The 27695-nt window shown below is 51.7% G+C and overlaps 2 protein-coding genes across 4 annotated transcripts in view; one reads left to right on the top strand and one right to left on the bottom strand.

Annotated features, from left to right (window-relative positions):
• Positions 1-909: 909 nt before the first annotated feature.
• On the bottom strand, positions 910-21440 carry UBE3B (ubiquitin protein ligase E3B). Of its 2 annotated transcripts, none has more exons than XM_084297354.1 (27): positions 21249-21440; positions 20897-21066; positions 20691-20811; positions 19567-19626; positions 19122-19226; positions 18910-19006; positions 18327-18412; positions 17578-17660; positions 16783-16888; positions 15983-16103; positions 15473-15650; positions 14925-15094; positions 14023-14190; positions 13165-13336; positions 12296-12414; positions 11600-11714; positions 11113-11212; positions 10557-10676; positions 10038-10214; positions 9845-9955; positions 9398-9535; positions 8918-8983; positions 7261-7319; positions 5079-5261; positions 4639-4750; positions 4183-4275; positions 910-3770 (listed from the first exon to the last, which is right to left on the bottom strand). In XM_084297354.1, exons 2-27 carry the CDS (start codon positions 21055-21057, stop codon positions 3579-3581), a joined length of 3213 nt encoding a protein of 1070 aa, XP_084153480.1. In that variant the 5' UTR covers positions 21058-21066; positions 21249-21440; the 3' UTR covers positions 910-3578. The 2 variants fall into 2 exon arrangements, with proteins under 2 accessions (XP_084153480.1, XP_084153479.1); XM_084297353.1 differs by having other exon boundaries at positions 21296-21440.
• Positions 21441-21785: 345 nt separating this feature from the next.
• KCTD10 (potassium channel tetramerization domain containing 10) overlaps positions 21786-27695 on the top strand; it is a 9910-nt gene continuing 4000 nt past the window's right edge. The window contains exons 1-6 of one of the 2 annotated variants that reach the window (XM_084297296.1): positions 21786-21826; positions 22643-22856; positions 25950-26119; positions 26398-26484; positions 27084-27136; positions 27348-27543. In XM_084297296.1, coding sequence (XP_084153422.1) covers positions 21824-21826; positions 22643-22856; positions 25950-26119; positions 26398-26484; positions 27084-27136; positions 27348-27543 — 723 coding nt within the window. In that variant the 5' untranslated portion in view covers positions 21786-21823. Of the gene's footprint in view, positions 21827-22642; positions 22857-25949; positions 26120-26394; positions 26485-27083; positions 27137-27347; positions 27544-27695 lie in introns of both variants that reach the window. The other variant, XM_084297295.1, reaches the window with a different exon arrangement.

Raw genomic sequence — 27695 nt, 5'->3', positions numbered from 1 at the left:
ACCGCCGGCCTGCAGCGGGTCAGGGACGTGGAACGGTCCCGGCGTGCACAGAGCCAGCCCCGGCGAGCTCCCCGCTTGCTGGCTCCCCACGCAGCGCCGGCGAAGCAGGCATTTTGCAGGCCTGGCTGTCTCTTGCCAGCTTTCTGCCTTTGCAGCATCTGCTGTGGGGTTTCTTTTTGCTGTTTTTGACGGCACCATATGCCTCGGTGTCAAAACAATGGTGCTTGCACACTGACTGGGAGCCCTCTTCCACGCTCCCGCCGAGCGCCCTCTCCCCGGTCGAGCTGAGTGCCCACGGGGCCACCCCAAGCACTGTGGGGCCGTCGGCACGGTGAGACCCGGCCAGGGGGCACAACGTGGGGCTCTGAAGCTGAACCTGAACACGGAGGGGAAGCTGGACCTGCGGCGACAGGCACAGCTCCGCACTCCTGCAAGGAAGCGGATCCCAGAGCCAGGAGAGGGGAAAAGCCCGATGCAAAGGGCCCCACAGGGGAAAAACAGCAGGGGCTTCCAGCTCTGCTCCCTTTACCCCTACCTCCAAGAAGCACCTCTACTCTCCTGAAGGTTCTGAGGACTGAACTCACGTCATCCTGTGGACCAAACAGCATTTCTCCAAGCATATTTTAAGACCCAAGGACAAATCCTGCTCAGAACAACCCTGTCAGGTACCTCCAGGCTCAGAGCTGCTCTTACCACCCCCAGTAGCGCCCCAGGAGCACATCTCAGGGCAACCCGAGCACATGAAAGGATCCAGCCTGACAAAGGGACATCCAAGTGACAGCAGCCTTCACCTGCTGGCAGAAAATCAATGCCCCAAAGCTCTGCTCCCACTCCTGCTGCGCGCCCTGAGCAGCAGCGTCGCACCCAGCGGTTTCCCTGCCCCTAGGGGAAGGAAGAAGAGACGTCCACTCATCTTACTCATACCAGGTTTATTTTCCTCTTCCCTGCATTTCTTATCCAAGGGATGTACCAAAGGCTCCACTGCAGCAAGTCTTCCATAGAAAAAACAGCCGATCTCCCACGGCAGAGCCATCCTGCCCTGCAAGGAACCCGCGGCACGCAGCAGCGCGGGCAGGGAGCAGACAAATTCACAGCCCTCTGCTACGGGAAAAAACATCTTAAAGCCTCTCAGTCAGCCAGGAGCCAGCTACTCAGGAGAAATATCCTTGTGCACGCGGCCACCAGGGCAGTTAGCAGACGATCACGTTTTACACGCCAGCTACAAATCGGGTGTGGTGTCTCCTAGTGCAATAATTCCAGGTTGGTGGGGACCTAGCAAAGGCTGCGCTAAGATCTCTTCTGGGAACTGTGCTCCTGAGGAATAAGGGGGAAAGGGGAGCAAGGATTTTACCTCACTGGTTTCAACAAAACGGCTCACCGAACAGTCACTGTGCTCCATTTAGACACCGCGTTCTACGAGAGGGATCTTGTGTAAGGTTTCAAACTATGAGTGGTGCAACCCGGAGCCTAAACCTCTCACCTACACAACCAACAACAGCTTAACGTTGAAATGCTATGGAAAAAAAAACAAAAGAAAACCCTAACCAAATTATTTTTACTCTCAACTTTAACTTCTCTGGACTTCATCCAGTACCTTGAGTTCTCTGGACGCAGACATTCCTGCCCTCACCAACGCTTCCAATCACTCCTGCTCAATATTACTGAGAAAAAGGACCCCAACATCGCTTCCAGCCATTGATTGAAAAATAAAAAAATACAATTCTTTCTTTCTGAAAATCTGCTGAAGCCAGGCAGAACAGAGAAGGATGAAGCAAAGGGCATTCCTTTCCTCTCGGCTGAACGTTGCCAAGTATTTTCTGCTCTGCTTGAAACGCGACCACGCGGCGGGTAACGGGGCCTCTTCCAAAGAGCCCAGGGAACCTTCCCCGCGAGGACAGGGATGCGAATCCCCGCTGGATGGACCGAGGCAAGGCAGAGGGCGAGGCAGGGCACGTCAGCCTCACACCAAGTTGCTGCTGCAAGCCGATTTGTGCAGCACAGAGGGGCCAAAGAGCAGGGGGAGAGCCGCCAGCACCCCAGGACGGGGACGAGGGGGGAGGCAGGGCAGCAGAGCCACCCGCAGCCTCTGAGGTTGGTTTTGTGAGTGAGCGGTGACAGAGGAAGGGGAGAAGGTTTTGAATCCTGTCCCAGAGCAGAAGGTACGCGGCTTTGCTTTCTGCCAGAACCCAGCAAGGCCCAGCAAACTGTGCTCCCAGCGGGCAGGGCGTGCAGCAACACAAGGGATCCAGGCTGGGAAGCTGCAAAAACGCCGGGCAAATGAGGCTCTGGACTTCGTTAGAAACAGCAGGAAGGCTCCACACCTTCCCAGCACATACACACAGGCACACACACCCCCACGCTCACGCTGTCCTGAAGCACGACGTCCTGAAATTCACAACCACCTGAAAAAGCTGCCTGCTCCAGGCAAACAGCAGCTGGAGAAGTAAGGCCAGAAAGAGACAAAGCAACCAAAATCAAGACTTTGGCAACAAAGTGAGCGTGGCTGTTACACAGAGGCCAAGTCGGAGTTCACCAGTGCATCTCCCTAACCAAAGAGACCGCAGATAAAAGGGAAACTTCTGTCCCAGCAGGAGGAATTTTGCCAGTGGAGGTTTCCAGAGGACTCTCGGCAGCTCCGCACGCTCTCCTTCCACAAAGAGCAGGGGGCACCTGCCCCGCTGCAGCGCTCTGCTGGGGAGCGAGGGCTGCCCGAGCTGCGTGCCAGCTCCCCAGCTCTGGAAGCTAAATAAAATTAAACCTTTTCTGCTCCCAAGCAAGTTCTGACAACAATTCCTTTCGTCCAAGTCGCAGGCTTTAGCGAGAGCTTGGCAGAGGCGCAGCTGGCTCAGCACGCTGACCCCCACGCCTGCTGCTTGAGCTCTTAACCTACAGCACTCCGAAGCCTTCCTGAGAGTGGCAGGGTCCATCTGCTCGCATTTAACCTGCTGCTTCTTGAGTCTGGGCTAGTGGTTCATGCTCGAGACGAATTCAAAGGCCTTGCACGCAGCAAGGGTGTCGGGAAGCCGCCCCCCCCAGTACCTGACCTGAGTAAAGAGTGCCTGTTTGTGGCACATCCAGTGCTGCTGCCTCGCGCTCGTCTCCTTGGGGGCTCAGTCCTGTTCCTGCCCTCGTGCAGCTTTTCACTGACTGACTTCCACCCAGGAAGAAACTGGACCAGCTCCTGGGAAAGGAAAAAAGAAAACGGTCCCCCTGTGGCAGCTGCCCAGCCTGCCCAGCCTGCTGGGGGTATCACGGTCACTAATCTGACTGGCACTTTTAAGGCTCCTTTTACGCTCCCCCGGGGTTTGCTTTTAAAGATGATTTACGTGGGTGTCAAGTGAAGTGTATTGGGGCAGGCCCATCACCTCCTTCATCCTGGAGAAGTGCCCGGGAAGAGCCAGCCCTGTCTAGCCCAGCAGCTCTTCCCTGTAAACCTCGAGTATCAGCTGCATCTCTCCGGCCCCCGAGCGAGCAGCCAGCTCCCGCAGGGCTGATCCGCTCTGCGCGTGAAGGCCTCCACCTCCAGCAGCAGTCAGCAGCTCTGAGAGCCCCCGTCCTGGAGTCCAGGGCCATGGCAACTAGGACAGCTCAAAGCCAGTGTTCATGCTGATGGCGTAGCGCAGCTTCTCCCGCAGGATGCTCTTCTTGCTGTAGTTGGGCAGCTTGAGGAGGTTGAAGCAGGTAGAGGAGGTCGGGAGGCGCCCCCCTGGCTCTTTCTTGCGGATGGTGAAGAAGCCCCGCAGCACGCTGCCCAGCGTGTCCCCGGTGTCCTGGAACGGGGTAGAAATGCTCAGCTCATCCTGGCTACACGCGGGGCAGAGCTGCTAACACAAAGCCCGTGTGCTGGGAGCAAGGAGAATCAAACCCCGAAGCCCTGTCCCCCACAGCTGCTAGAAATGAGCTTCTGGTTTAACTTCAAGTGCCATTACACGTGCAGGGTCCCCTTGCAGGGTGCAGAAGAGGATCAGTGGCACAGGGGGTGTCATGTGTGAGGAGAAAACATAACGCTGCAGATAAGCAAAGGAGCCCAATCGCTGCTGTGTGTGGGAGAAGGGGGGTGCAGCCACGAGCATCCTATTAGGGGAAAGCTGCTTTCACCTTCCCCTGTCGAGCAGACACCGTTCAGGTTTAAGTTTCCTGGTCAGAGGGAACGCAAGGCACACGAGCGAGCAGGCTGCCTACCTGATCGTCAGAGACTTCCACACAGCGGATGGAAAACGGAGGCTTGAGGTAGGCAAAGCCCAGAAGTGGAGGCCTAGAGCAGCTGGTAACGAACTGAAAAAGTGATGGAGAGTGAAAGGCAGCAGCAGGGTGAGCAGCCTGGCTCCCACAGACACACGGCTAACGCAGTCGCAGTGAGCGGCTGCTTGGACTGGCATCTGAGCACCCCATGGTACAACGCTGCTGAGCTTTGGTGCTCTGCTAGCCTTTGAAAACCACCATCCATGCAGGACTATTTGTGGCAAGGGCATTTATGGGAGCTTTGCTCCCAGGGCTGCACCCTCTGCTTGCCCAGGGGAGCAGGGTGTGGATTTTAAGGCATTGAGCATTCTGATATTGCTTTTAGGGCAGGAAACAGGCTGGAACAGCACTGGCCCAACCACCCCAAGTTCCAGGTTGGGCTGAAATGGCATTTACCTTGAGGAACATCGCTCTCTCCTCAGGGCTGAAGTCGTTGGCTAGGATGTCCCACAACCAGATGATGACCCGATGACTCCCGTGGAAGCCCCCGTAGTACACCGTGTGTTTTCTGGGGAGAGAAAGGTTGTGACAGGCTCGTGGCTCGCTGCAGCAAAAGCCCCTACAGAGGGGCTGGATCAGAGAAAAGGGAAGGGCAGAGAGAAATTCTGCTTGCAGGAACCATTGTATGCCAGTGGAGGAAAAGCCCCTTCACGTTCATTAATACTTTCTCCAAATTTAAGGAACTTCTTTACGTTTTGTTTCCATCTGCTCCAAAAATTCCAAACAGGAGGAGCAGGAAGTTGGGAGTCAGCCTCCTGCAGCCCTCCAAACAACCACGCAATAAACCAGCCTGGTTTGCTGAGTGAGAAAGGCAGCAGACCGAGCCGGCCACTTACTTTAGGTCCTCGAGGTCGATCTCGGCGTTGTCACCAGAGATCAGTCGCTGCAGCTCCGGCGCGGAGAACATACGAATCCACTCAGGCTTGATGATCGACCTGAATCCACTGATGAGCGCCGCTGTCTGGCTCTTGATTTGCGTGTGCATGCGGAAGTGAGCCATGAGATGGATGTAGCTGATCCTGCGGGCGAGAGGCAGGGTGGCAGGGGGGGAGCTGGAGCAGGAGACACCCACCTCGCTGGTGTGACTCGGGGTTGCCAACCTGCCTCTCCAGCCCATGGGCACTAGCACTGCCTACAGAGGCATTATTTCTTCTCTTCCAGGCTCCTGCTCTGTATTTAAGCAGGAGGAGCTGTTCCACTGCCCGGACTTTTTTCCTTCTGTCTCTGGGCCTGCCTGATCCTTCCTTAAGGCTCCTTCCCAACCCAGAGACCAGCTGGCTCTAACAATTAGCTGAAGAACCTTGGCTGAACAGCAGCTGACACAGGGGGAGCATGCAGCCAGCTCCTCTTTAAAGGATCAGACCCCCAGTGATAGGAACTTTTCTAGGTCTGAAAATCAGCTCTCTGGGCTCTGGTACTGCCTGAACTGAAACCCATGGCTGATCAACGTGGTTGTAAAGGGTATCATTCCTGAGCAAGCCAGTAAAAGCAGGAATAGTTGGAAGGGAAAGAGCCAACAGATGATTTTGCAGAGTTTCCCATGGTTCTTTCAAACAAATGCAGCTTCGAAAATAATTTGATGCTGCTGTGGGCAGCTACGTAGACAGAAGCAGCAGTGTCAATGCCTTACACTAGCCACTTTTTCTATCTTGTTACAGTCCAACACGTTTTAGATGATCCTCAGAACACACAAATTGCTCTGCAGTACATGCAAAAGAGGATCCAGCGTCTGCTCACAATCCTTAGAAATACCGTGCATACGAAATGCTTTGCTATTATGAAAATAGAGGGCTGTTCTCAGGTCCTTGGGATTAACAAGTCATGCTCTGCAGAGCCTTCGCTGGAGCCGCAAATAACACTAAAAAAACTCAGGAGATTTCCACGGGCATCCCAGGAGTGAGAAGAGGTGCAGTGTTTATTAGAGAGGCACCATCATTTTTCCTCTGCTTACCAACAGTGGAAATAGCTGACCTTGCTGTTCATCAGTTCCTAGGCAGACACCACCACAACCACGTCGAGTGGGTTTTCAGCTAGGTAACCTCGCTGTGCCATTAAGAGACAGAGCTGTTTCCAGATTGCTTTCACTTACAATACTTCTCCCGCTCCTTCTCAACTACCAATTTATGTGCACATCTGCACAAAAGCTTCAAAGTTTCTGCTGTAAGCGAGCACAGCAACACACAGGACTTTCAACCTCCTCCCCGAGCTGATTTCTGACAAGCCAGAGAGAGAGCCTTTCAAATGCAAACTCCCTGGTCAGAGCTCAAGAGGGGAAAAGACTGGGGAGCTCAGACTGCAAAGCACGCTAACAAAGATAAATCTTCAGGTAGGATCCAGCTTTCACTTGCCATTAGAGAGAACAAGCCCCAGATTACCAGTTCAAACACGCATCTGCTTAATAGATATTTTACCCTGCTTTTATGATCACTGAAGGGTATAGAGAAGAAAAAAAAAACGAAGGGAACAAAAAGGTGGGTTTGGTTTTCAGGCTCTGGAGTTGACATTTACGATAACTATCTAAAAGCCGGTTATCTGTGAAAATAGCTACAGGGCTCAGTGTCTCCTCTGATTTCCTGTGTCTAAAGTACGACTGTCGACTGCATTTGAATTCAGCACTGACTCTTCTGAAGAACAGTGCTTTATACAACTGCCACATGTTATCATTTTGAGAAGATCTGTCTGCTCCAAGGTGTCTTTGAGCATCTGTGCCCTCTATGTTCACGACTGTGTGCCTGAATTGCTTTGAATCCATCTGTCTGCATCTATCACCATCATTAAATCCTGCAGAATCTCACAGACTGTGTGCCTTTGACCTCAGAAGCACTGTTTCAAGAAGTAAATTGTCAATTTTTATTTTGCAAATCGAATTTAATACAATTTCTGCCGATGAACTGTAACCAGTAAATTCTATTAAGATATTTATGGGCTCCTTCTACTCTAATCTATTTCAATTCATTCCAGATGCAAGAATAAAGTATTTTGCAGTGATGACCTTAAAAATCTAATTGCTGTACTTACTTATTTTCATTGGTAACAGGAATGGTCTTCCCTCCAGGAACAAGTTCATGGCAAACAAGCTGAGGGAAGAAACGATTGTGTTGCTAATTACTGCCTGGAACCACAACGGAAAGAAATGCCACGCTAAGCTGTTACCTCCCCATAAAACATTTATTTTTACAATAAAACAGTAGGATTTAAAATTTAAGTAATAATCCTGCTTCTGCCTCAAACCAGTTTCACTTAACTATTAACACAGTAATTGAGCAGCAGGGAACTCCAACTCTCCCACCGCTGGTGCCAGCCCACCTTCGAGGAAGCCCCCTCTCTAGGCTGATGCATCACTGCTGAACCGCACACAAATCAATGCAAGGAGCCCTGGGGGGCTGTTGCCATCCCAGAATTTAGAGACAAATCAACCTCAGGGCCTCCGCATGGCCCAGTCTAACAGCCTGACCCGAAGCTATCTGCTCCACAAGTCTCACCTGGCACCACCCGAGTGACAGAGCTCCCAGTTCACTCCCTCAAACTGGGTACTCAAAACATGTAGCAGAGCGTGCTCAGAAAGAGAGCTCAAAATTCCCATATTGCAGTGGCCTCTGTGCTTCGTTTCCAGGTGATTTCAAAGGCCAGAATGGGGCCTGGCACAGGGAACAAGCTCAGCTCCCTTGTGCCCAACACAGCCTCGAACCTAGCAAGGATGGACAAGTGGGGAACCACAGGGTTACCCCACCTGGCTGCTTCAGGACGGCCAAAGCACAATGCAAACAAGAATCCCCAGGTTTATCCTGAACTTTTGAGTGCTGCAGCCTTCAACGTCTTATTGCTGGGCTCTCATATGCTGGTTTCTTACTTTATTTTTAAAGTGGAAAGCATAAAACAATGTTTTTCAACTAGAAAAGAAAAAATCCTGGCACCAGAAAAGTTAAGGGTCAGAGGGCAAACTTTGTTGAAAGAGCTATTCTCTGCCCACGGCTAAATATTGAACGAAGCCACAGAATCCTACGGCCGAGTTCAGACAACCTCTGAATCCGAGCCAGCCTTTGAGCACAGGCATTTTTTTGTAAAAGGAGAGCAGAGCTAAGCCCTAACCGCAATCAAACACAAGGTCATTTATGAGTCAATCTCCTCGAGATTCTCGGTCAGATGGGGCCATGCAAAGCACGCACGTTACCCACCCAGAGTCAGAGTGAAAAGCGCTCTGAGAAGCACAAGTTGGAACAGATTGCCTGCTGGATGCCCAAGACCAGCTATCAGAAAGCTCAGCAGAGAAAAATAGATGCCTTCTGTTGGCCACACAGCCTTCAGTCAGTATCTCTGCCCTACAGACACTACTAAAAGATAGGATGCTTCTGCTCAGGGGTCAAACCTGCTTCTGCTGCTAACTGCTTATACTCACAACCTGCCACTTCGGGCATCACAGGCTTTCCCACAGCAGTGAGCACTGATCCTCAGGATTGCTCTCAGCGCTTCTGAGGCTCTTCCTGGAAACATCAGACAGGCAAGGGAGACAATTCCTGTAGGGAACAGCTAGGATCTAACCAGGAGCAAGAGGGATTGCCTGAGCCAAGACTGTGGATTCTGACTATCAGTGCTCATCAACAGGTATCACAGGGAGGGTGCTGGGAACACAGCAGGGATGAGGTCCATGTAATTAATAAAATTAATAAAAGCCTACCTGACCCATCACATCTTCATCGTAGGACAGCGTTAAGCCCAAGTCACTGATGTCACCATCGTAACGCTACAGGAACAACAAAGAGAGGGAAAGAATTTAGTGTTCAGCAGCAGGAACAGCATTTCAGTATCACTCTCCCACAGTGTGATGCCTAGAAGGAACTAGGCACCAAAGCACACCAAATACATGACTTGCTCAGTTATGGCAGAGCGCACAAGATCTGAAGCTAAAACTTGGGAATTGCTGATTTCCAGTTCCCAGCTTACACCTTCAGACTCCTTTTTTATCCCTGCTTGCCCCAGTAAAAACAAAGGGCTGCTGCATGCCAACTTGCTTTGGTATCAGCACGCAGCTCCACTAATGCTATTACTTTCAGGGTGTGTTTCAAGGCGATCAGCACCCTAAAGGCATTTGCAAATCTATTATTCCTAGCAGCAGCCAGTGGTAAGAGTTGAACATCAAGAAAAATAATGCTCAAACCTTAATTGAAGTGAGATTTTTATAGAACTCAGAGTCCAAGGAGGGAAGTTCATCTACAGAGCTGTAGAAGACGCTGTGGTGGTGTCCAAGCAGCTGACTCAAGAAGAAGGAAGCAAATGGTACATCCACAACTATTCCCTGCAGACAAGAACGCAGAAGGAAAGTCACTCTGTGTATTTGCTACATGCAACGTCTGTGGTTACCTAGGAGGTCTGCAGGACACATTATGTGTTGTGGGACAAATACAAAGATTTAAGATGTTGAAATCAGCTGAGAAAGCCACATTCTCTTAAAATCCATTAGCTAATGGAAAGGTGCAAAAAGGCAAACACAAAGGGGAACTCAGTTTCCTTTAAAGAACTACCCTAGGTGGAGGTCACTCTGCCTCTGAACTATTTAGTGCAATACTAACAGCAACAACACCCTAGTGCAGCAGCTTTAGCTCACCTCGTATACAGCCTTCCCAAGCATCTTTCCCACAAACTCAAAGAGCTGCAGGTAGTTCTCGTGGATGTAGGATGTCGGGGATGGATACAGCCTCTCATCACCACTGGTCGTCTGCACACAGAGGAAAGAAGTGAGCCAGGCTGTTTGTGTTTGCAGCTACTTGTGAGTAAGCACCTGCAAGCCTGCAGCGTACCTTGAACAAGTTGAGAGCAGGGTCAAACACCTTTTTTATTATTTCTTCCAGAAACTCTTTGAAGACTCCATCTTGATCAATGCCAGCCTCATCGACACCCAGATCATTCACAAACTTCACTCTGATCACTCCCTTCATGGCGTTCTGGGAAAGCTGTCGTAGCTGCTCATATCCATCCTACGCAGATCGGAGAGCCACAGGACAAACATGTGGTAAGACACATGAAACACCCATGCAGACATGCAGCAGAGGCAGGAGACAGGGGTACAACACTTAAATCTGCGTTTGTCGTTGCATTTGTGTGTCCAAAACGACCGGCATTTTTCCTAGTCAAAACTCCAGGTCTGCAGCAGTCTGAACTGAAGTGCAACATTTCCCTTCAGCACCAATTCACCAAAAAGCAGACAGAACTGTCGGGGGGTGCCTCAGAACCCACAGAGAAGACAAAAACATATTCACATCCCTCCCCTGTCAGCCCAAGCCGCTGGTTTGTTGGCTCCTGCCAGCCCAATCACTCACCTCCAACATCCGTGAGCGGCGGATGGTGATGTGGGTGACGTGAGGTGACGCAGAGCTGGTTTCAACCAGTCCAAGCTTCTCCTTCTCCTTCGTAACCATGTTTCGGAAAAGCAGCACCCTCTTAAAAAGAAAACACGGGTAAGCCTTCACCCACAGGGATCCTCATCCTCCTGTGCAGCAGGGCTTTCAGATGCTCCTGATGCACGGCTAGAGCCAGCTCTCAGTTGTCCTGTCCCCACGTTGGCCCTATACCATCGTCACCTTGTCGCTAGAAATGGGGAGGATCTGCCTCCTTGTTCCCCAGTGAGGCAGAGAAATTCTTGAAGCCCTGCTTTGGAAGGGACAAGGTCCCAGCAATATTAGAGAGTGGAGAGCAGACAATATAGAGGAAATACATGGGTGAGAGTGGAGGAGGGAGGAGAAGACCTTTGTTTAACTAGCATTCCAGTCACGAGCTTCACCCCACAAAATGCTAAAGATACACATCCCTTCCCTCCCAGGCTACAAAGCTCACCCTGGCTTTTCAGCCCCCATCCTTTGCCCCTGTCCCACTCACATTCTTGTGGGGAATGACATGCGGGATGTACTGCAGGAGCAGCTGGGCTCGTTTCTTGTCCTTGTCCAGCTCCTGGAAGAGCACGCTGGGTTTGAGGTCCCTTACAAAGAGAGGCACAGATTCAGAGACCCCTGAGAAACGCCCAGGCACTGTAAATAGCTGGGGGTAGGACAGAGATGAAACCCGTAACAACTTCAAAAGTGACTTGAGGTGTTCACATCTGTCACATGAGTCACTTCTCAGAGCACCGCCCTCCAGGAGTAGCAGCTTATCATGGCACCACAGAAGAGGAGCACCTCTGGGGGGTATTTAAACCCAACAGAAGGGGTATCCTTAAACGCAAACAACCCAGGGAGCGCTTCCAACCTTGACCTCGCAGGCAGAATGAAAGGCACCCAATTTAAAGTAAAGTCTCCCCGAGGGGAGCTGCTGCACCAGGACAGGCAGAGAGCTGCACAGGACCCCTGCTTCGAGCTGGGACACTCACTTGCGCAACCAGTGGTCCTCAGGAGCAAAACGCCTGCGGCAGTCCCTTTCATACAAGACCATGAGCCAGCCATGGACAGAATGAAACAGCTCCAGCGTCTCTCCTCGGGCATTCTCTGAAGAAAAGGAACAAAGCAACAGTGTGCAGGCACCCTAGGTAACAGGAGCGTCCAGGAGCAACGTGTGGATCACAAGCCCCGTGCTGGTAGGAGCGGTGTATTTCTTCTAGCTGCCTTCAGAGGGAAGGAAGAGATTTTGTGCCTCCCAGGAGACAGACATCCTCTTCTTTGATCAAAGTGAAAAACTCTTAGCTACATGAGGGCCACCTCAGCTAGCTCCAACCAAGCCATCACAACAGAAATGGTCTATCTCCTCTAATTCTGAGAACCCAGCTGTACCAAAATTATTCCCACATACAGACTGACGCTGATAGCTACAGAAACTCTAGCAAGATGGCAAAAGTCAGTATCCCCATCGTGTCTGGTAACAAATTCTCACTTGAAATAGACAAGTGGCATCATATTTGGTGCCAAGCATGACAGCGGCATCTGGACACCAAAGTGCTGGGACACATTCTCAAGCCACACAATAATATCGTTTTGTTCAAAGCAGTTATTAGCAGAAGCTTCATTTTCAAAAATTAATGGCATAGATTGTGCTAATAGCATCCTCAACTTAGGCTACAGAAAGCACTTACCCACAATTCCATCCCAGATCATCTTAAACACAAAGGAATTCAGAAAAGATGAGATGGTAACGAGCTCCTCCAGTTTGAATGAAATCTGCTCTTCATAGACTTCTATGTCATCAAGAATCCTATCGGAGAAAACAAATGCAAATGTACAAGTGTCAATTTAATTCCCTCTTGAATTTTTTCATAAAGGCACATTATCCTTTAGCAGCAGCTTATTTCTATGACAACTGACACACACGAGGATCTGAAGTCATAAACAACTAAACCTTATTAACTGATTTTAATTGATATCTGATCCTAACAAAAAACAGTATGAAAGGTCTGAGATACAAGCAGACAGTATTTCATAGTTAAAAGGACCCATGCACTAGTTCCCAGGAGACCTTTTTCATCATCCAAGCTAAGAAAACTGTCTCTACTGACCAGCAAGGACAATTTCCCACCACCTCTCCCATCCTTTGTGCTGTGCAAGTCAGTGATTGATACAGCAAGAGTTGCAAACAGAAGCACGTAAGCTGCAGAGCTTCCTTGCAGCTATACCACCATTCAAAAGCTCATCTGGAGACACCCAAGTACGTGCTCTGGACTGATGCAATTGCTGCCCAGAAGCAGCAGAAATGTTTATGTCCCTTCCCTAGCTAGTTCTGCAGTATTTTGTCACCACTTCAGCCATCTGAAGCAGCCCAAGGCTGATGGGGAAGCCCCTTTCAAGTCCAATCTTCCTCAGGATTGCATTTGAAAAGCCTGCTGCCTTACTCTACCTCATTATCTTTAAGCAAAGTCAGCAATGCATTAACTATTCCTCTTGAAACCTAAGAAACACGAGAGTTTCACATTACAGGTCTAGAGCACGCCCTCCTCTTGCTACCTACGTGATAAGGTGGCGGGAGCAGTCACAGAAGAGCATCAGCATGGCCAGCAGCCTCTTAGATTCCTCCGTGTCATTATTCAAGCATTCCAAGAAGAGCTTTAACCCGCCCTGTGGTCCCAGCTCACAGATAAAAGCCCACAATTTGGGCAACAGATCGTCCAGGTAAGTGAGGCCTGGCAATGGAAAAATACAAAGCACACTCAGTAAAGCTTCTTCTGCTTTATTTGTGCATCCTCCAAGAGAGAAGTGTAACTCGGAGCTGACAGATCCTTTTGCAAAGCAATCCTTTGCTTGAAGGGAACATTGGCATCACACCGGGCTCCCAGGTCTGTCTGTATTAAGAGGAGACATACGGTCACCAGGAAAGCCAAAAAAAAAATAGGCTTTTTAATGAGGGATTAATTATTTGCATATTTGCAGCCCTCTCCCGCTGTGGACTCTTTCCTCCACTCTATCCACCAGGCCAAAAGAGCACTCGTCTCCTCCTCTACCTCCTCTATTTGGAAGACAGGCAATTTGTTCTTAAAACGTATGAAAGCATTCAGAGTTTCCATCACAAAGATTAATACTGCCAGGCTTCTTGAAAACACTGACTCAGTCTTAAGTTTGATATGGAGTAAGCAAGGTTTCATTATAGGAAAACTTGCTTCAATTTGTATTCTGGAGTGTTAATGCTTGATAAAGAAGTGATGAATGCTATTGATCAGGTGCATGGTGCAGGATGGAACAAGCCTTCCACCCAACCAGTCAATAAACTGTTGTCAGTAATAAAACTACCAACAAGTCAACAGAATTTAATAAGAAAAATCTATTTTTTCTCCACTATTAAGCAATTTGAAAAGCACAGATGTGCCCTCACCTGTGAGGATCTGCAGGCGGATCTGCGTGAGGGTTGTGAGGGTGGTCTGGTACAGGACGCAGATACTGCACACCTTCTGCACTTCTGCAGAGTCCACTCGCTTGCCCCCAACAGGCTTGAGGATGTTGCGGACAGACGCAGACTTCTGGAAAGCTCTCTTGAAAAGATCTGGTGACAGAGAAGCACATGAAACGTTGGCTCAGGAGACAGAAGCGTTACTCCAAACCATTTCTTATCCTCAGCCACTTGGCAGCCTTGTGGTGAAGAGGATTTTAGCAAACTGGGTCACGGCACAGACAGCAGGTTTTGGTAGGTTGTTCTCACAGTACAGCTGCCAGCAACACAGAATCATGTTTTGCTGGGGACATTACTCTGGAGCTTAAAACCATACCAGAACTGCAGTAACTACTGAGCCACAGGATCTAGTGCTATGGGCAGCAGCTGGAAAATAGCGATCTGTCTTATTTTAAACATCCTGTCTTGTTCTAAATCTGCTTTTGCAGGATCCCCATGCTTCCCAGGCCCAGAAGCCCGCTTCACCCCGCTTCTCACGTGGGAAGCTGGCCTCCCCATCTTGCCTCGGGAAGCACTAAGCTATGCAGTAAGCACTTCAGCTACTTGAGCAACAATAAAGAAAAAAACTGCTAAAATAAGCACATATTTTCACAGCACCAAAGTACAAGACTTGCCCCAGGTCACAGAGGCTTTGTGAGCTGGAATTACAAATAACTTAGATCATATCCCCACCTAAGCAGCGGCAGCTGCTGCAAGTAATTACTCAAAGCTTTTAGCTTAAGTGGAAAAGTCCAGCTCCTGTGAGACTGGGAGAGAGAAACACACACACTCATGCAACCCCTCTCCCTCCCAGCACGTAGACACAAAAGCAGCCCTCCAAAACTGACTCTTCATAGGGAGGCTGTTCTGCGGGGAAGCTGGCTGTGCTGGCAGCTGAGCTATTTCCTGATTCTCTAGCAATTTCTTGCTGAGCACATCACTGAAGAGGATGCGAATCATATGGACTCCCCAGAGATGCTGCAGTTGCTTTGTCAGCAGAGGCATGGACTCGTTCAGTCTGAAAGACAAGTCAGAGAGAGATGTTAAAAGGCAGGCTGGTATAAAACACCAGGGATACTCTGATACACCTAGCTCACAGCCAAAATGGAGCATGAACCCACCCTGCAGGTGGTCCTCAAGGAAAAAAAAATACCCAGGTCCTGCACCAAGCGTGCCAGCATGGCCACTGGTACCAATCTAACTCTACTAATTGAATTTCTTCATGTAATTGTTGTGTATGAATGAGACAGTTTAAATTGTGCAGATATAACCCGAAACAGCTGAGAAGCTACTCTGAATAGGGTCACGCTGTTCATCTCAAATCCTAAAGCACTTTGCAGCTTATAAATAAACAGAGGCTTAAAGCATCTATCACCATAAGGTCGTCTTCACTTACCCATAATCCACAGTCTGTGAAAACCAGCCCAGAACAGGATGCCAGTGGGTGAGATTGGATTTCTTTTGGGAAACGTACTTCTGGCAGTAGGAGAGCATGTGAATGAGCACACCCACAAAATGAGCTGTCTCCTCCTCAAGAACTTTATCATTCAAGGAGCCCAAGAACACAAGATTACCTGGCAGAACAACCAGTACAGCAAAACTTAAGCGAGGGACAGACACTGCAGGACAGTGGTTACAGATAAAAGAGACAAAAAGAACTCGCAACGAATTTCAAGTCCACAAAAGGATTACCAATAAAAAATTACTGTTAGAGGCTACCCTACAGGAAGCCATTTCCATCACATCAACCACTAAGGCGGTGCATCACTTTGGCATTCTCTTGCAGCCTTCTCATTTGTAACTATCTAAATAAGAGTAAAATTTGGTGAATTGGAGGCAGATCAAGAGTCAAGTGAGTCAAGACTCCCTTCCAAGCACAGGAGGAGGATGTCTTACAGGTGCTTACCCAACAAACACAGAGTGTGACTTCCTTCCAAGCACACGCAGACATCTCGGCACTGCGCTTCACGACTCAAAAACAGGATGAACTTGCGGAAAAGCTCATGAGATTCTATCACTGCCAGTCGCTGAAACACAGAATTTAACTGCAGGTGAGGCTGAGAAGCACCACACAGAACAACCATAGCTCATCTGCTATCAGCAGTTTGGACTGACTTTCCTTTCCAGATAAATCAGAAAGTTAAAACTGTTGAAGAGAGAGAAAGTCCTCAATTCAAAGCTGGTCTAAGAAATGAAAAGCTTTGCAGCTGAACAGGCCACGTTCTAGTTGTAGGCAGACTTTTAACTGTCTGCAAGAGCACAGAATGCCAATTTTGTGCAACAGTTGCTGTCTGCACCAAGCTACGCAGAGGAGCAGACACATTTAATTAATTAGAGGACTGCCTGCTAGTTCCCATCAGAGATCCTCTGCCATGCAACAGACTGATTTCTATTTTGCCTTTGCCTACAATCACAGAAATGGAAGGATAAGTACGTGCAAAAACTCAAACTGTGTCACATATTTCTTTCTTTCACTTTGTTTTATTTATTTATCTGAGGACAGTTCAGTCCATCACCTCACTGGTGTTGATAACTCCTGTGGTATTAGAAGCCCTGAGCATGTGGAGGGATCAAGTATTTCCTCAACAGAGCTTTAAATTGGAAAAGAAATGCCAATGTTCTGTTCTAAGAGCTGATAAAATGAAATAACAAGTGGCCCTGTGTGATAGTCAGTGGATTTTTGGTACTGTTACCTCACCCACTTACCTCAGGTGTTAGAGTAGCGAGATGAGTCATTATAGCAGGCACAGACATGATATGGATCAGAAATGACCTCAACAGATTGTCTGAAAACTGTGCAGCAATCACAGGGCTACAGAGAGAAAAATACTTCAGTGCAAGATACCTGACCTAGCAAAGGAGGAAGCAGTCTTTCTAACTGAGCCATTCAGGACCAGCTTCTGATTCTATCCTCATCAAGAAGCACGACTGGAGAAGAACGTTCACTTACACTTCTGTTATCACAGCAAGTTCACAAAACTGCTCGTGACTCAAGGGAATAGAATAAGTCAAACAGTTCACAGCATAACCTATTTTTACACTGCTCATCCACGCAACCCAGAGAGCTATAAATGTTAAGCAGTTCATCTCCTAAGTTCCCCCTCTCCCCACTGCCACAAAGATAGTAATTAAATAATGTTTTCCTTGGGCAGAAGTTAGGAGACTTATTCAAGAGCTCTCTACGGTAACAGATAAATGTGCAACAGCAGCTCATCGTAAGGGGCACAACTGTACTTATCCAGAGAGCTCTGGTCCCTTCTGACAGTTCAGCAGAACAGCAAGCAGATCCTGTGTTCTGAACAGGAACTGCACTCCCAACTCTAGACTTATGCTAGCACTTATTACTAACTTAATAGCATTCTGACCTGAAAAAAACGATGACAGGAAAGTGAACTATTTGCCTAAAGCAGCTCTTTTATCAGGGAGAAACTCTCAAAGGCACAAAGGGACTGGCAGGCAGAGAGGTCTGCAACACCACAATAAAGCCTTTGGCTGCCTTACCGCAACGCGAGGGAGAAGATGGCAGTTAAAGAGCCTTTGGACAAGGATGGTCTGGATCTTGCCAAGCCATTAGTTAGCAAAATCTGGAATAAAACAAACAAACAAAAAAAAAACCTGCAGTACTCAGAAAAAAAATATTATAACTCTTTGTGAAAGATGTTGTGTTCATTTTCAGAGCAGAGAAGGAACACCACCAAAAAAAAAAAAAACCCACTGAAAAAGAGTTACTGCTAGATATTTGGCAGAACAGAAGGGTTCAGATTAATGATGGCATAAAGAGAAGCTGCATTCAAATCAGGCAGCCAGTAGTTCTTATTTCTCTAGGCACTGTACTCAGAAGATTCCCAGGCCTTTTAAAATTAACAGGCAAGGCTCATAGCAGCTTGGTAGCATCATTCTAATTTAAAGGATTAGGTAAAATGACATCGGTTCCTTTCCCTAACAGAACAGAACACAAACCAAAGTTAGGAAAAACATTCCAAAGTCCTTGCTCTTGTTATAAGACAATGAAGTAGCATTTAAATTTGCCAGTAGAGACAAAAGGCAGATGATGTCTTCAGGCTCAACAGGAAGACTCTGCTCTGAAGAAAATATGCCCACACAAACCACCAGTGCTCCCCACCCAGCCTCTCCCTGACAAACCACCACCCAGAGCTCACAAAAGCTTCCTCAGAGCATGGAAGCTTGTAGCACAGGACTGGGGCTTATTTAGAATAAACTGAAGACAATTGTAGCAGCCCGAGACTGACCTGCAGCACAGAATAGAATCCTTTCTGGTTGAGGTGTCCCATGATGTTAGCACAGATGTGGTTCATGGCAGGCCGCAGGGTTTCACCTGCCAGGTTAAAGCGGTGACGTTACTAAACCAGTATCACAGCTGCACTGCTCATTCTCTCACAACCTATAAATTGATGTGTCATTTCACAAGCCCTTCTTGCATAAATTCCTTGCCCTTAGATGCAAAACAACCATTTTAGCAGCATTTCACATCAAGCCTTGGTAAAATGGAACATTTAAGCTATAAGAGCTGCATTTCCTCACTGTACTTGTTTACTTTTTCTCTGTATTTCCTCCACAAACACCGAGCTAAATGCACATCCCGTTATCCTCTGAGCAATTCTGGTGTGTGAGACTCTGGAGAACCATAAAAACCTTGCAACAGCTGTTGCTGTTCTAAGGGAAGCAGCCTCCTTCATCTCAAAGGAATCCTTACTGCCATTCCCTGCTTTGTGCGAGCACAGGCATAGCAAATCTTTGTGGTAAGCATGGGGAGAAGGCAGGTGCAGAAACAGTACAGTCAGTGCCTTAAGATACTGAAGAGGATACACCGACCTTTTCCCCGAAGGATTTTCCAGGTAGAAGTGTCTGTGAAGGTGACGAGCATCGTGAGGTGCAAATTGACCAGCCTGGAGTCTTGTAAGATGTCAGGCTGCAATGAGAAGCACCGGCGTTAATAAACCTCATCACCTCTGTGCCAAACTGCAGAATTGTTCGATGCAGGCAGACAAAACCGCAAAGAAAATGTTTTTGTTTTTGTTTTTTACCTTAAGCTGCTTGAGAAACTCACAGCAAAACCACAGAATGTCCTTGATCTGTTTGATCCACAGGAGTGTGAGGTCTTTGGAGAGCGCCAGGGACACGTACCACACCTGAGGCAGGCAGGATACGAACAGGAACGATCAGTGTTTGTGCTGCTGACAGGCTAAGTACATTACCAGGAAACTCTGTAACAAAACCACCTCTCAGAGCCCCCTGAACCCAGCAGTGGAGCCAAGTTAGCTCTCTTCCCAGAGATCACTTGGTCAGAGCACACCACCCACCACAGGACACTAAAAATATTGGAGGGACAGTGAGAAACCTCTCCAAACAGCCACGACAGAATCTCAGCCATGTTCGGGGGGGGGTTGAAAGCTAAATAATTCCCACAACACCAACCTAAATCCCCACCCACAGAAAAAAAAAAACAAAACCAAACAACGTCCTGCTGACCTTGGGCTCGTTCTCAGCATCCATGCTATTTAGAATACACCGGCACAGCTTTTCGAATCTCTGCAAAAACAGACAGAATAACAAAAGTGATGTTGGTTCTAACTGCAGTAGGGGCTATTCTGGAAAAGCACGAGGAACAGCTCAGCAGAGGGAGCGAGGTCTCTACACGTGGACACGTTCCAGCCACGTTCCCCACGGGCGGTGCTGCTGGCTCCTTCCCCGAGAGCTCATCTACGTGGCCCTGCCAGCACTGTGCAGACGAGCTCTCTCCTTGGCCACACTGCTCGTAAATAGGAGGAATTCCTCAGCCTTCCCAGTTCGGTATCCAAACTGAGGGGGGTGCCCAGAAACAGAGCGCAAGGAAGCACAGACCAGCCCTGTGCTGAAGGGGAAGGAGAAGAGACGGATTTCAGCACCTCGTTACCATAACGCAGAACTTCAAATGGACACCAGGCACCTAAAAATTCCACATGTGGTGTCCACGTTTGGTTTTCATGCTGTAAATCCAGAAAGATGCATTTGCAGCACTTGTCCCTTTGTCAGCAGGAGGAGTTTATTGGAACACAAATGTAAAAAGTCACAAAGTCACCCCCTGCTGCTGCAATTTAAACACAGCCTTTAATTTTTTTCAATTGTTTTGCTTTCAATTAGCCCTCACAGCTCTCTGGGGAAAAAAAAAAATCATCATTTCATGGACGGAGACACTACAGCACAGGGCTTTACCCTGAAGCCACAAATTCGGGGCAAGGTCAGAGCAGCAGCTGCAATACAAGCAGCCTGCACGCTGCACCATTCCAGGACAGATCTTTGTGGGCTGCCACAACGTACCTGCCCGGGGCGCTGGCCTAGCTGACAAAATCATGAGTCGCAGCTCAATTACCGCTGCTGGCACGGTCACCAGGAAAAACAGCTGTTAAACTATGCCCCGAGTACAGAACCACTACTGAAAAATTCAGGGGCTCTTCTGTTTCAGTCCCGCAGAGAAGGAGCAGGAGGCAGAGATCACGTTTCTGAAGCCAAAAGATATTGCAAGAGCCTCCAGGAACACCGGGTAGCTATTTAAACAGAGTTAACGTTAACATATAGCACTGAAAAAGGAAAGAACGTCGCAGTGGAAGCCTTACCTCTTTGTCCTCTTTGTGGTTAAAAACAAACAGCAGCTTCCGAGCGATTCTGAAGACAGAAAGCGCGCTCCTTTTACTCGAGGCGGATTCATTCACCCCAAAGAAATCCTCCACTTCTCTCCTAGGAAAGGGGGAGCACCGACACTGGGGGTTAAACCCCAGCACGGTGCTCTGATGGAGAACAAAGCAAGGGCAGTGCCACCCACCTGATGTCCCTCTGCAGGCGGCAGCGGCACAGAAACCTCCTGGCCAGGGCCTGGATCTGGACGGCGGCGCGCTCCCGCTCCTTCAGCTCCCTGCGCTCCTCCCGGGCCTGCCGGGCCTTGTCGAGGAACTGCGCCTTGGAGGACTGGCTGGCGCTGAACATCTTCACAGCCTGTAAATAAACGTAAAAAAAGGAACCAGAAATGAGCTTAAGGCAAGAAACCAGAAATAACTTGAAGGCAAGAAGTGGTCACTGCAGGGCTGGGGACGCAGCAGGGACACTCAGGGGGCCCGGCTGAGGCGGGCCGAGGCCGCTGAAGCACGGAACGAGCGAGGGGGCGGCAGGGCCCTCACCTCACAGCCCCCACAGCCCGAGCACGGGCCCGGTTTACCAAAATCACCTGCAGACGGTACCGGGAGCGAGCCCGCGGGCACCGAGGGGGCACCGAGGGGGCACCGGGGGGGCACCGGGAGCGCCCCCGGTCGCTGCCGGGCCCCGCAGGCCGCGCCCGGGGCTCTGAGGGGGCTCCGAGGGGGTCCCCGGGGCCGCCCCCCCCCCGCCCGCCGCTCCCGAGCCCGAGCCGGGCGCCCCGTGAGGCGCCGCGGGGCCGACGGAAACCCGCGCCCCGCCGCTACCGTTCCGCCCCAACGCCGTTCCGCCCCTTCTCTGTCTCCCTCCAGCCTCGCCGTATCGCAGCTTAACCGCAGTGGGACCGAGCGGCTCCGCGCCCGGCTCCGAGCCCCGGAGCTACCCGCGGGGGTCGGGCCGTGAGGCGAGGTGAGGCGGCGAGGAGCGGAGCGGTGAGGTTGGAGGGGGGGGTTTAGGGGGAGCACCGGACGGGTTTCGGGGGGACACCGCACCGGAAGGGGCAGGGCCGGAAGTTCCTCGCCCCGGCGCTCCTGGGCCGCGGGGCAGCGCCGCGCCCTTCATGGTGAGGGGGGAGCGGGACGGGGACGGGAACGGGGATGGGAATGGGGACGGGGGGGGCTCGGGGTAGGGCTGGGGGTGCTGGGGAGGATGGGATTAACGCGGCTGGGCTCCCGGGGTGGCGGCGGGGTTGGGCCCAGATGGGCCTCAATCGGTGGGGGGGGGGGGGGGGGCAGGGGATGAGGTGGGGAAGGGAAGGGGATGGGGGGGGGGGGAAGGGAAGGGGCTGAGGGAACAGCGAAGGGGTTGATGGGGAAGAGAAGGGGCTGAGGGGGGTGGGAAAAGGCCAAGGGAATAGGGGAGGGTCCACGGGGGGGGAGGGAAGGGGCTAAAGGGGCAGGGAAGGGGTTGAGGGGGGAGGGAGGGGGCTGAAGGGGGTGGGAAAAGGCCAAGGGAACAGGGAAGGGTCCGTGGGGAGGCAGGGATGGGGGCCGGGGGGGCAGGGAACGAGCTAAGGGGGGTGGGAAGGGGCTGAGGGGGCAGGGAAGGGGCTGAGGGGTCTCGGGGCGTGCAGCCTGTCAGCCCCTGAGGGTGGCTCCGTGCACCAAGGACTGCCCGGTTGTGAGTTGGGTTATCCGTGAGGTACAAATTTAGGATTTAAAAGGTGTGAAAGGAACGAGCACGGCTTTTGGGGGAGGTTCTGGCCTCGCTGCCCCTCGCTCAGCCCTTCCCAGGCGGCTTGCTTTGCCCCCTCGGCTGCTTTCTGCCACCGCCACGCAGGACCCAGCACCTGGCGCCTCCGAGGGCTCCCCAGGGAGGTTTAGGGCTGGGTGCCGTGCGGTAAAACCGGGTCTGAGCGCCGCGACCCCCTTACCCGCAGGAAGAGATGTCGGGAGAAAGCGTGGTGAGCTCAGCGGTGCCGGCGGCCGCCACCCGCACCACCTCCTTCAAGGGCGCCAGCCCCAGCTCCAAGTACGTCAAGCTGAACATCGGCGGCGCCCTGTACTACACCACCATGCAGACGCTGACCAAGCAGGACACGATGCTCAAAGCCATGTTCAGCGGCCGGATGGAAGTCCTGACCGACAGCGAAGGTAAGAGGGGGGGCTCCAGTTTGCTGCCTCCCGGTGGAAACGGGTTCAAATGGGCTGGAGCAGGACTTAGAGGGGAGGGAGAAACGTCTCATCGCAGGCCTGGAGGTTTCTATGTTTTATTAGTGTTAAAATTCATCTTTTACGCCCGAGGAAAGGTGTGGAATAAAGGATGTGTGTGGCTCAACCAGCTGGCTACGTGCTGGGGGGCACGGAGGAGCTGATGGTGCTGTCAGGCCCGGGCTGGTGCTGTCATCTGAAAAACCAACGTGAAAACCCTCAGTGTGTGTGCAAAACGGTGAGAAGAGCAGGTGGGGAGCTGTGAGTCAGGGCTTCGTGTGTGGAAGCTCAGCAGGCAGCTTCCTCGCCTTGTTTCCTCACCTGAAACACAGATAGAAAAAACGTTCACCTTAGAATTAACTGCCTGGCTAAAAGGTGTTGGGGTGGCGGCTGCTGGCACAGTTTGGGATCAGCATTCCCGTGTTTTGGGGGCGTTCCAGTTTAATTCAGGGCCCAGCTTTCTGGGAGCTGCTGGTGTCCTGCCCTAGCCGTGTTTGTGCGCTCGGACACCTGGTCTAACAGCAGCTCCTGCCTGGCTGATGCTGTGGGCTTAAAACACCTCTCTCCTGACGGGTGAATTACCTGGAATTTGTTGTGGAGAGCCCAGAAAATGCTTGGCTGGGTGAATCGAGCTGGGTGCTGGAGCGTTGGGCTGAGCTCTGGGTGCCTGCGTGCAGAGGTCGGGCAGGACACGCGGTGGATTAGCAGGGCTCTGGCACTAAGCTGCCCCGGGGCAGGAGCAAGTGGATTTGGAGGAAAAAAAAAAAACACAAAACCACAACAAATGCCCACAAAACCCACCGGGCTCCTCTGAATGTCCCCGTTTTAGCTGGAGGGGCTCGTGTTTTTGGGGGTGATGAGAAGCTGCCTCGTTCTGCTGCGCCCCTGCTGCTGGAGCTGTGGAGGGTGGGCTCCGGCTGGAGGCACGGAGCTGGGCACGTTCTGCCTCCTGTTGTGCTGATTCTGCTGCTGTCGGGGGTCTGATCTGCTGAAATATCCTGCCTGAGCTGTAAAATCCCGGGCTGGTTCTGCCCTGAAGCCCTCTGTGTCTGCATGGGCAGCTCGTTTGGTTTTAGGACCCCGAGGCTTCCTGCTCTGTACCCGAGGCTCTGCCCCCGCAGCAGCTCCTGCTTTATCTGCTGCTGCCCAGCACGGTGCTGGGAACGGGGACAATAGGGGCAGGGCCGTCAGAGGAAACCCTTTATCTGAAACTCCTCAAAATGCTCCGAACTGGTCACACCCAGAGGCTGGCAGAAAACAAAGCGGTTCTCAGGAAGAGAAAAGCCAGATTTGGGGGAGAGTCGGGGAAAGAGCAAAATCTGGCCGGGAGCTGGGGGCGTGCCGTGCTGCGTGCCCCCCTCTGTGTGTGGGGGCGTTCCTCAGACCCCAGGCCCTTCTCCCCAGCTCCTTCCCCAAGCTCAGCAGCTCCCGCACGCTGCTGCCTGCACTGGGGGGGGACAGAGGAGTTCCCTGCTGGGGGTGGCAGGTGGTTGTGTGCAGCCTGGCTGAGAAATTGTTCGTCCAGCTCACGGATAACGTATTCCTGCCCCAGTAACTGGATCCCGGCAGGTTTCTGTGGCACTGCAAGCAGAGCTGGCCTCAAAAGGCCCCAGCTGAGCCCCGCTACCTGGGCTCTGCGCAGCCCTCGCCCAGCAGCAGCGGGGATTTCTTCCCGTGAGTCATCCTCGTCTGGCTGCAGCTTTGCTCATTGGGTTAAAACACGAGGATTTCGTCAAAGCTGCTGCAGCAGCCACTTTGTGTTTTGCAACGCTGCTCGAAACGCTTTCTCACCCCCCACCCCGCCTGACAGTGAGCAATTCTGCTTTGCTTCTGCCGTCTGCAATTAGAAGGTGCAGCAGATTTCTCCCCCTGCGCTGACAAACGGGCTCCTTTCAGCCCTGGTTGTGTCGCTGTGCTGTGTTTGTTGGCCTGGATCAGGAATTTTCTTTGATTTCTGCCTCCAGTTCTGCCTCCAGCTTTCTGTTCTGTCACTGCAGCCTGCGGAGTTCCAGCTGGGAGCACACCTCGTGTTTGGCAGGGCGAGGAGGGAGATGGGAAGGAGGGAGCCTGCAGCAAATTTCCCGAGGGTGTCTCGGAGCAGCACGAGGGGGACGTGTCGGCCTCCCAGACGTACCCAAACGCTGGGGTTTTAGCACTAATTCCACTCCTGCAGAAGGCGCGGGGTCTGCTTTAACCTCCTTGCCTTATTTGTCCAAAATATGACTCCTTCCCCACGAGCCTTTCCTCGCTGCATTCCTGAGCTGCAGCCCGCAAGTGGCCGCCTGCTCCTTTATGGAAACTCGCCGGTGTCTGGGCGTTGCCAAACGCCTCGCGGGGTCCTGCCCGTGTCAGGCAGCGAGAGGGGAGGCAGAGATCTCCCTGCCAGCAGCTCAGCGCTGCAGAGCGGGTTATTGTGGCCGTGTGGGGCCTCTCACCCCCTTCCCATCACACAGAGGTGCTGCTGAGCTGGGGCAGGGGCCGTCTGGGCCGTCCCCCTCACGTGTTTCAGCTCGGCAGTTTGGGGCCGTTCTGCCACATCGCTCACCTGGGGAATGCGCAGAGCGGAGCCGTGCTGGCAGGGACACGTCCCAGGTCTGTGCTGCCTTTCTTTTTCTGACCTCTGGCACATCTGCTGGAGGTGGTGGTGGTCCTGACGTTGTGCTCAGGTGCAGGAACCCACAGATGGCCCGGTCTGCGTGCGTGTAGCAGGGCCCTCAGAAGGTGAGAAAACAGTCAGGGGCTCCGTGAGCAGAGGCAAAACAGCGCTGGTTGCTTTGACAACAAGAGGAACTCGTTCCTCTGTAACAGGTAATCGTTTGTCAGTAGCTGGGGAGCTGTGAGAAACGAGTGAGCCTCCTGCCTTGCTCCCACACCCGTGAAAAATGCAGGAGGAGGCAGCGAGCCCCCCGTGCGAGTGCTGCTCCGCCTGCTGGCTCGAGCTGGGTGGGAGCCTGCTTGGTGCAGTGCTCCTGGGCCAGACTCGAGGTATTTGGCCACGTTGGCCTCTGCTGGACCGTGCTCTTCCCCTTTCCCCAGGCTGGATCCTGATCGACCGCTGTGGGAAGCATTTTGGGACGATCCTGAACTACCTGCGTGACGGCGCCGTGCCGCTCCCCGAGAGCCGCCGGGAGATCGAGGAGCTGCTGGCCGAGGCAAAGTACTACCTGGTGCAGGGGCTGGTGGACGAGTGCCAGGCAGCCCTGCAGGTAGGTCGCACAGTTGGCTCCTGCTGTTTAATTACATAAAAACAATTGGTCCCTGCAATTCCCGAGCAGCTCAGATGGTCCCTGGGGAAGCTGCCCCGCAGCTGGAGCACCAGCTTGGTTCAGAACAGGGACCAGAAGCAGCTGCTCAGTGCCGTGTGAAGGCAGATCACACGCCGAGCTTGTAGCTCTCCAGCAGTGGAACAGAATTTACTCAGTGAATGCTGGTGTGCCTCGAGGTCTGTGTGCATTCAGCGTCCGTTTGCTTCTTGTTTCAGCAGAACAAAGACGCGTATGAACCCTTCTGCAAGGTCCCGGTCATCACGTCGTCCAAGGAGGAGCAAAAGCTGATCGCCACGTCTAATAAGGTGAGAGAGGCTGCGCCTGGGAGGGTGCTGGCCTGCTGCCCTGGGGCTTGCTTGGGATCTCGACCAAGTATTTAACAAATATTCTGTAACTGTTGAGCTGCAGGGAACTGGAAATCCACACCAGACCAAGTATTCCTTCTAAATTAAAAGCCAAATGTTGCTCGGGCTGGGCCTGGCCGTGTCTTTCTCCACTGAAGCTGGTAAAATCGGTGTCGTTCTGCACAGGCTGCAGCAGAAGCAGGGTGGGAGATGGGGGCTGGCAGATCTGCTGGTTTGTTCACTGGGAAATAACGCCAGATGATGTTTTAGCTAAAGTGGATCGGTGACTCCTGCTCCTGTCCTGCTGGCCGCAGTGGGTAGAGGGGAGGGTGAGAACGAGTTAGGATTTAGGCACAGAAGAGATCTCTTCTCTGAGGATTGCAGGCCTTTTGCCAGCCAGTGCACGACAGTTCTGTGGCAACAACGAAATCCCACCGAGTCTGGGCCTGGTGGCATCATTTCGTGTTGCAGCTCCTCCGCTGTGTGGTCTCGGGCTGAGCTGAGACTCCAGCGCGTACCGCGTGGCCTGGAACTGATCCGTGCTTTGTTTCCTTTTCCAGCCAGCGGTGAAGTTGCTATATAACAGGAGCAACAACAAATATTCCTACACCAGGTAAGCGGCTTCAGCTCTTTGAAGTTGTCTGTAGACTGAATTCCACGATATGTTTGCTCTGAGTTACCCACTGCAGTCCTGGAGACCTTCTTCAAACACCACCATGGTAGAGCCGTAGGAGGGCAGAGGAAGCTGGGCGTGTGCGGGCTGTGCTCGCTGCCTGACCCCTTCTGTCCTGCCCCTAACGTGCTGCCTTCGTCGTCTCTCGCAGCAACTCTGACGACAACATGCTGAAGAACATCGAGCTGTTCGATAAGCTCTCCCTGCGGTTCAACGGGAGGGTGCTGTTCATAAAAGACGTGATTGGAGACGAGATCTGCTGCTGGTCCTTCTACGGCCAGGGACGGAAGATCGCTGAAGTTTGCTGCACCTCCATTGTGTACGCTACTGAGAAGAAGCAGACCAAGGTACGAGTGAACCCCTGAACGCTTCCAGCGCTGGGCCCTTGGGCTGGCACCCTGACATCTGTTGCTTTTTGAATGCTCTTTTCATTGCCCAGCATCTCAATAGAACAATAAATTCCCATTCACAGCGAGAGCAGCACAGTGCAGCTCATCCT

This window comes from Netta rufina, assembly GCF_964035555.1.
Source record: "Netta rufina genome assembly, chromosome: 17".
Taxonomy (NCBI): Eukaryota; Metazoa; Chordata; class Aves; order Anseriformes; family Anatidae; genus Netta; species Netta rufina.
This window is presented reverse-complemented; position numbering and strand designations above follow the sequence as displayed.

Bases quoted from the DNA above. Each gene is read 5' to 3' on its own strand.
- UBE3B (XM_084297354.1), bottom strand. From the start codon at position 21,057: ATGTTCAGCGCCAGCCAGTCCTCCAAGGCGCAGTTCCTCGACAAGGCC. The intron at 18,413-18,909 runs GTCGGTGTATCC...TTAACCTGGCAG, and splicing joins GAAAATCCTTCGGGGAAAAG to GTGAAACCCTGCGGCCTGCC. The intron at 10,677-11,112 runs GTGAGTGGGACA...TTTCTTTTTAAG, and splicing joins ATGTCATTCCCCACAAGAAT to AGGGTGCTGCTTTTCCGAAA.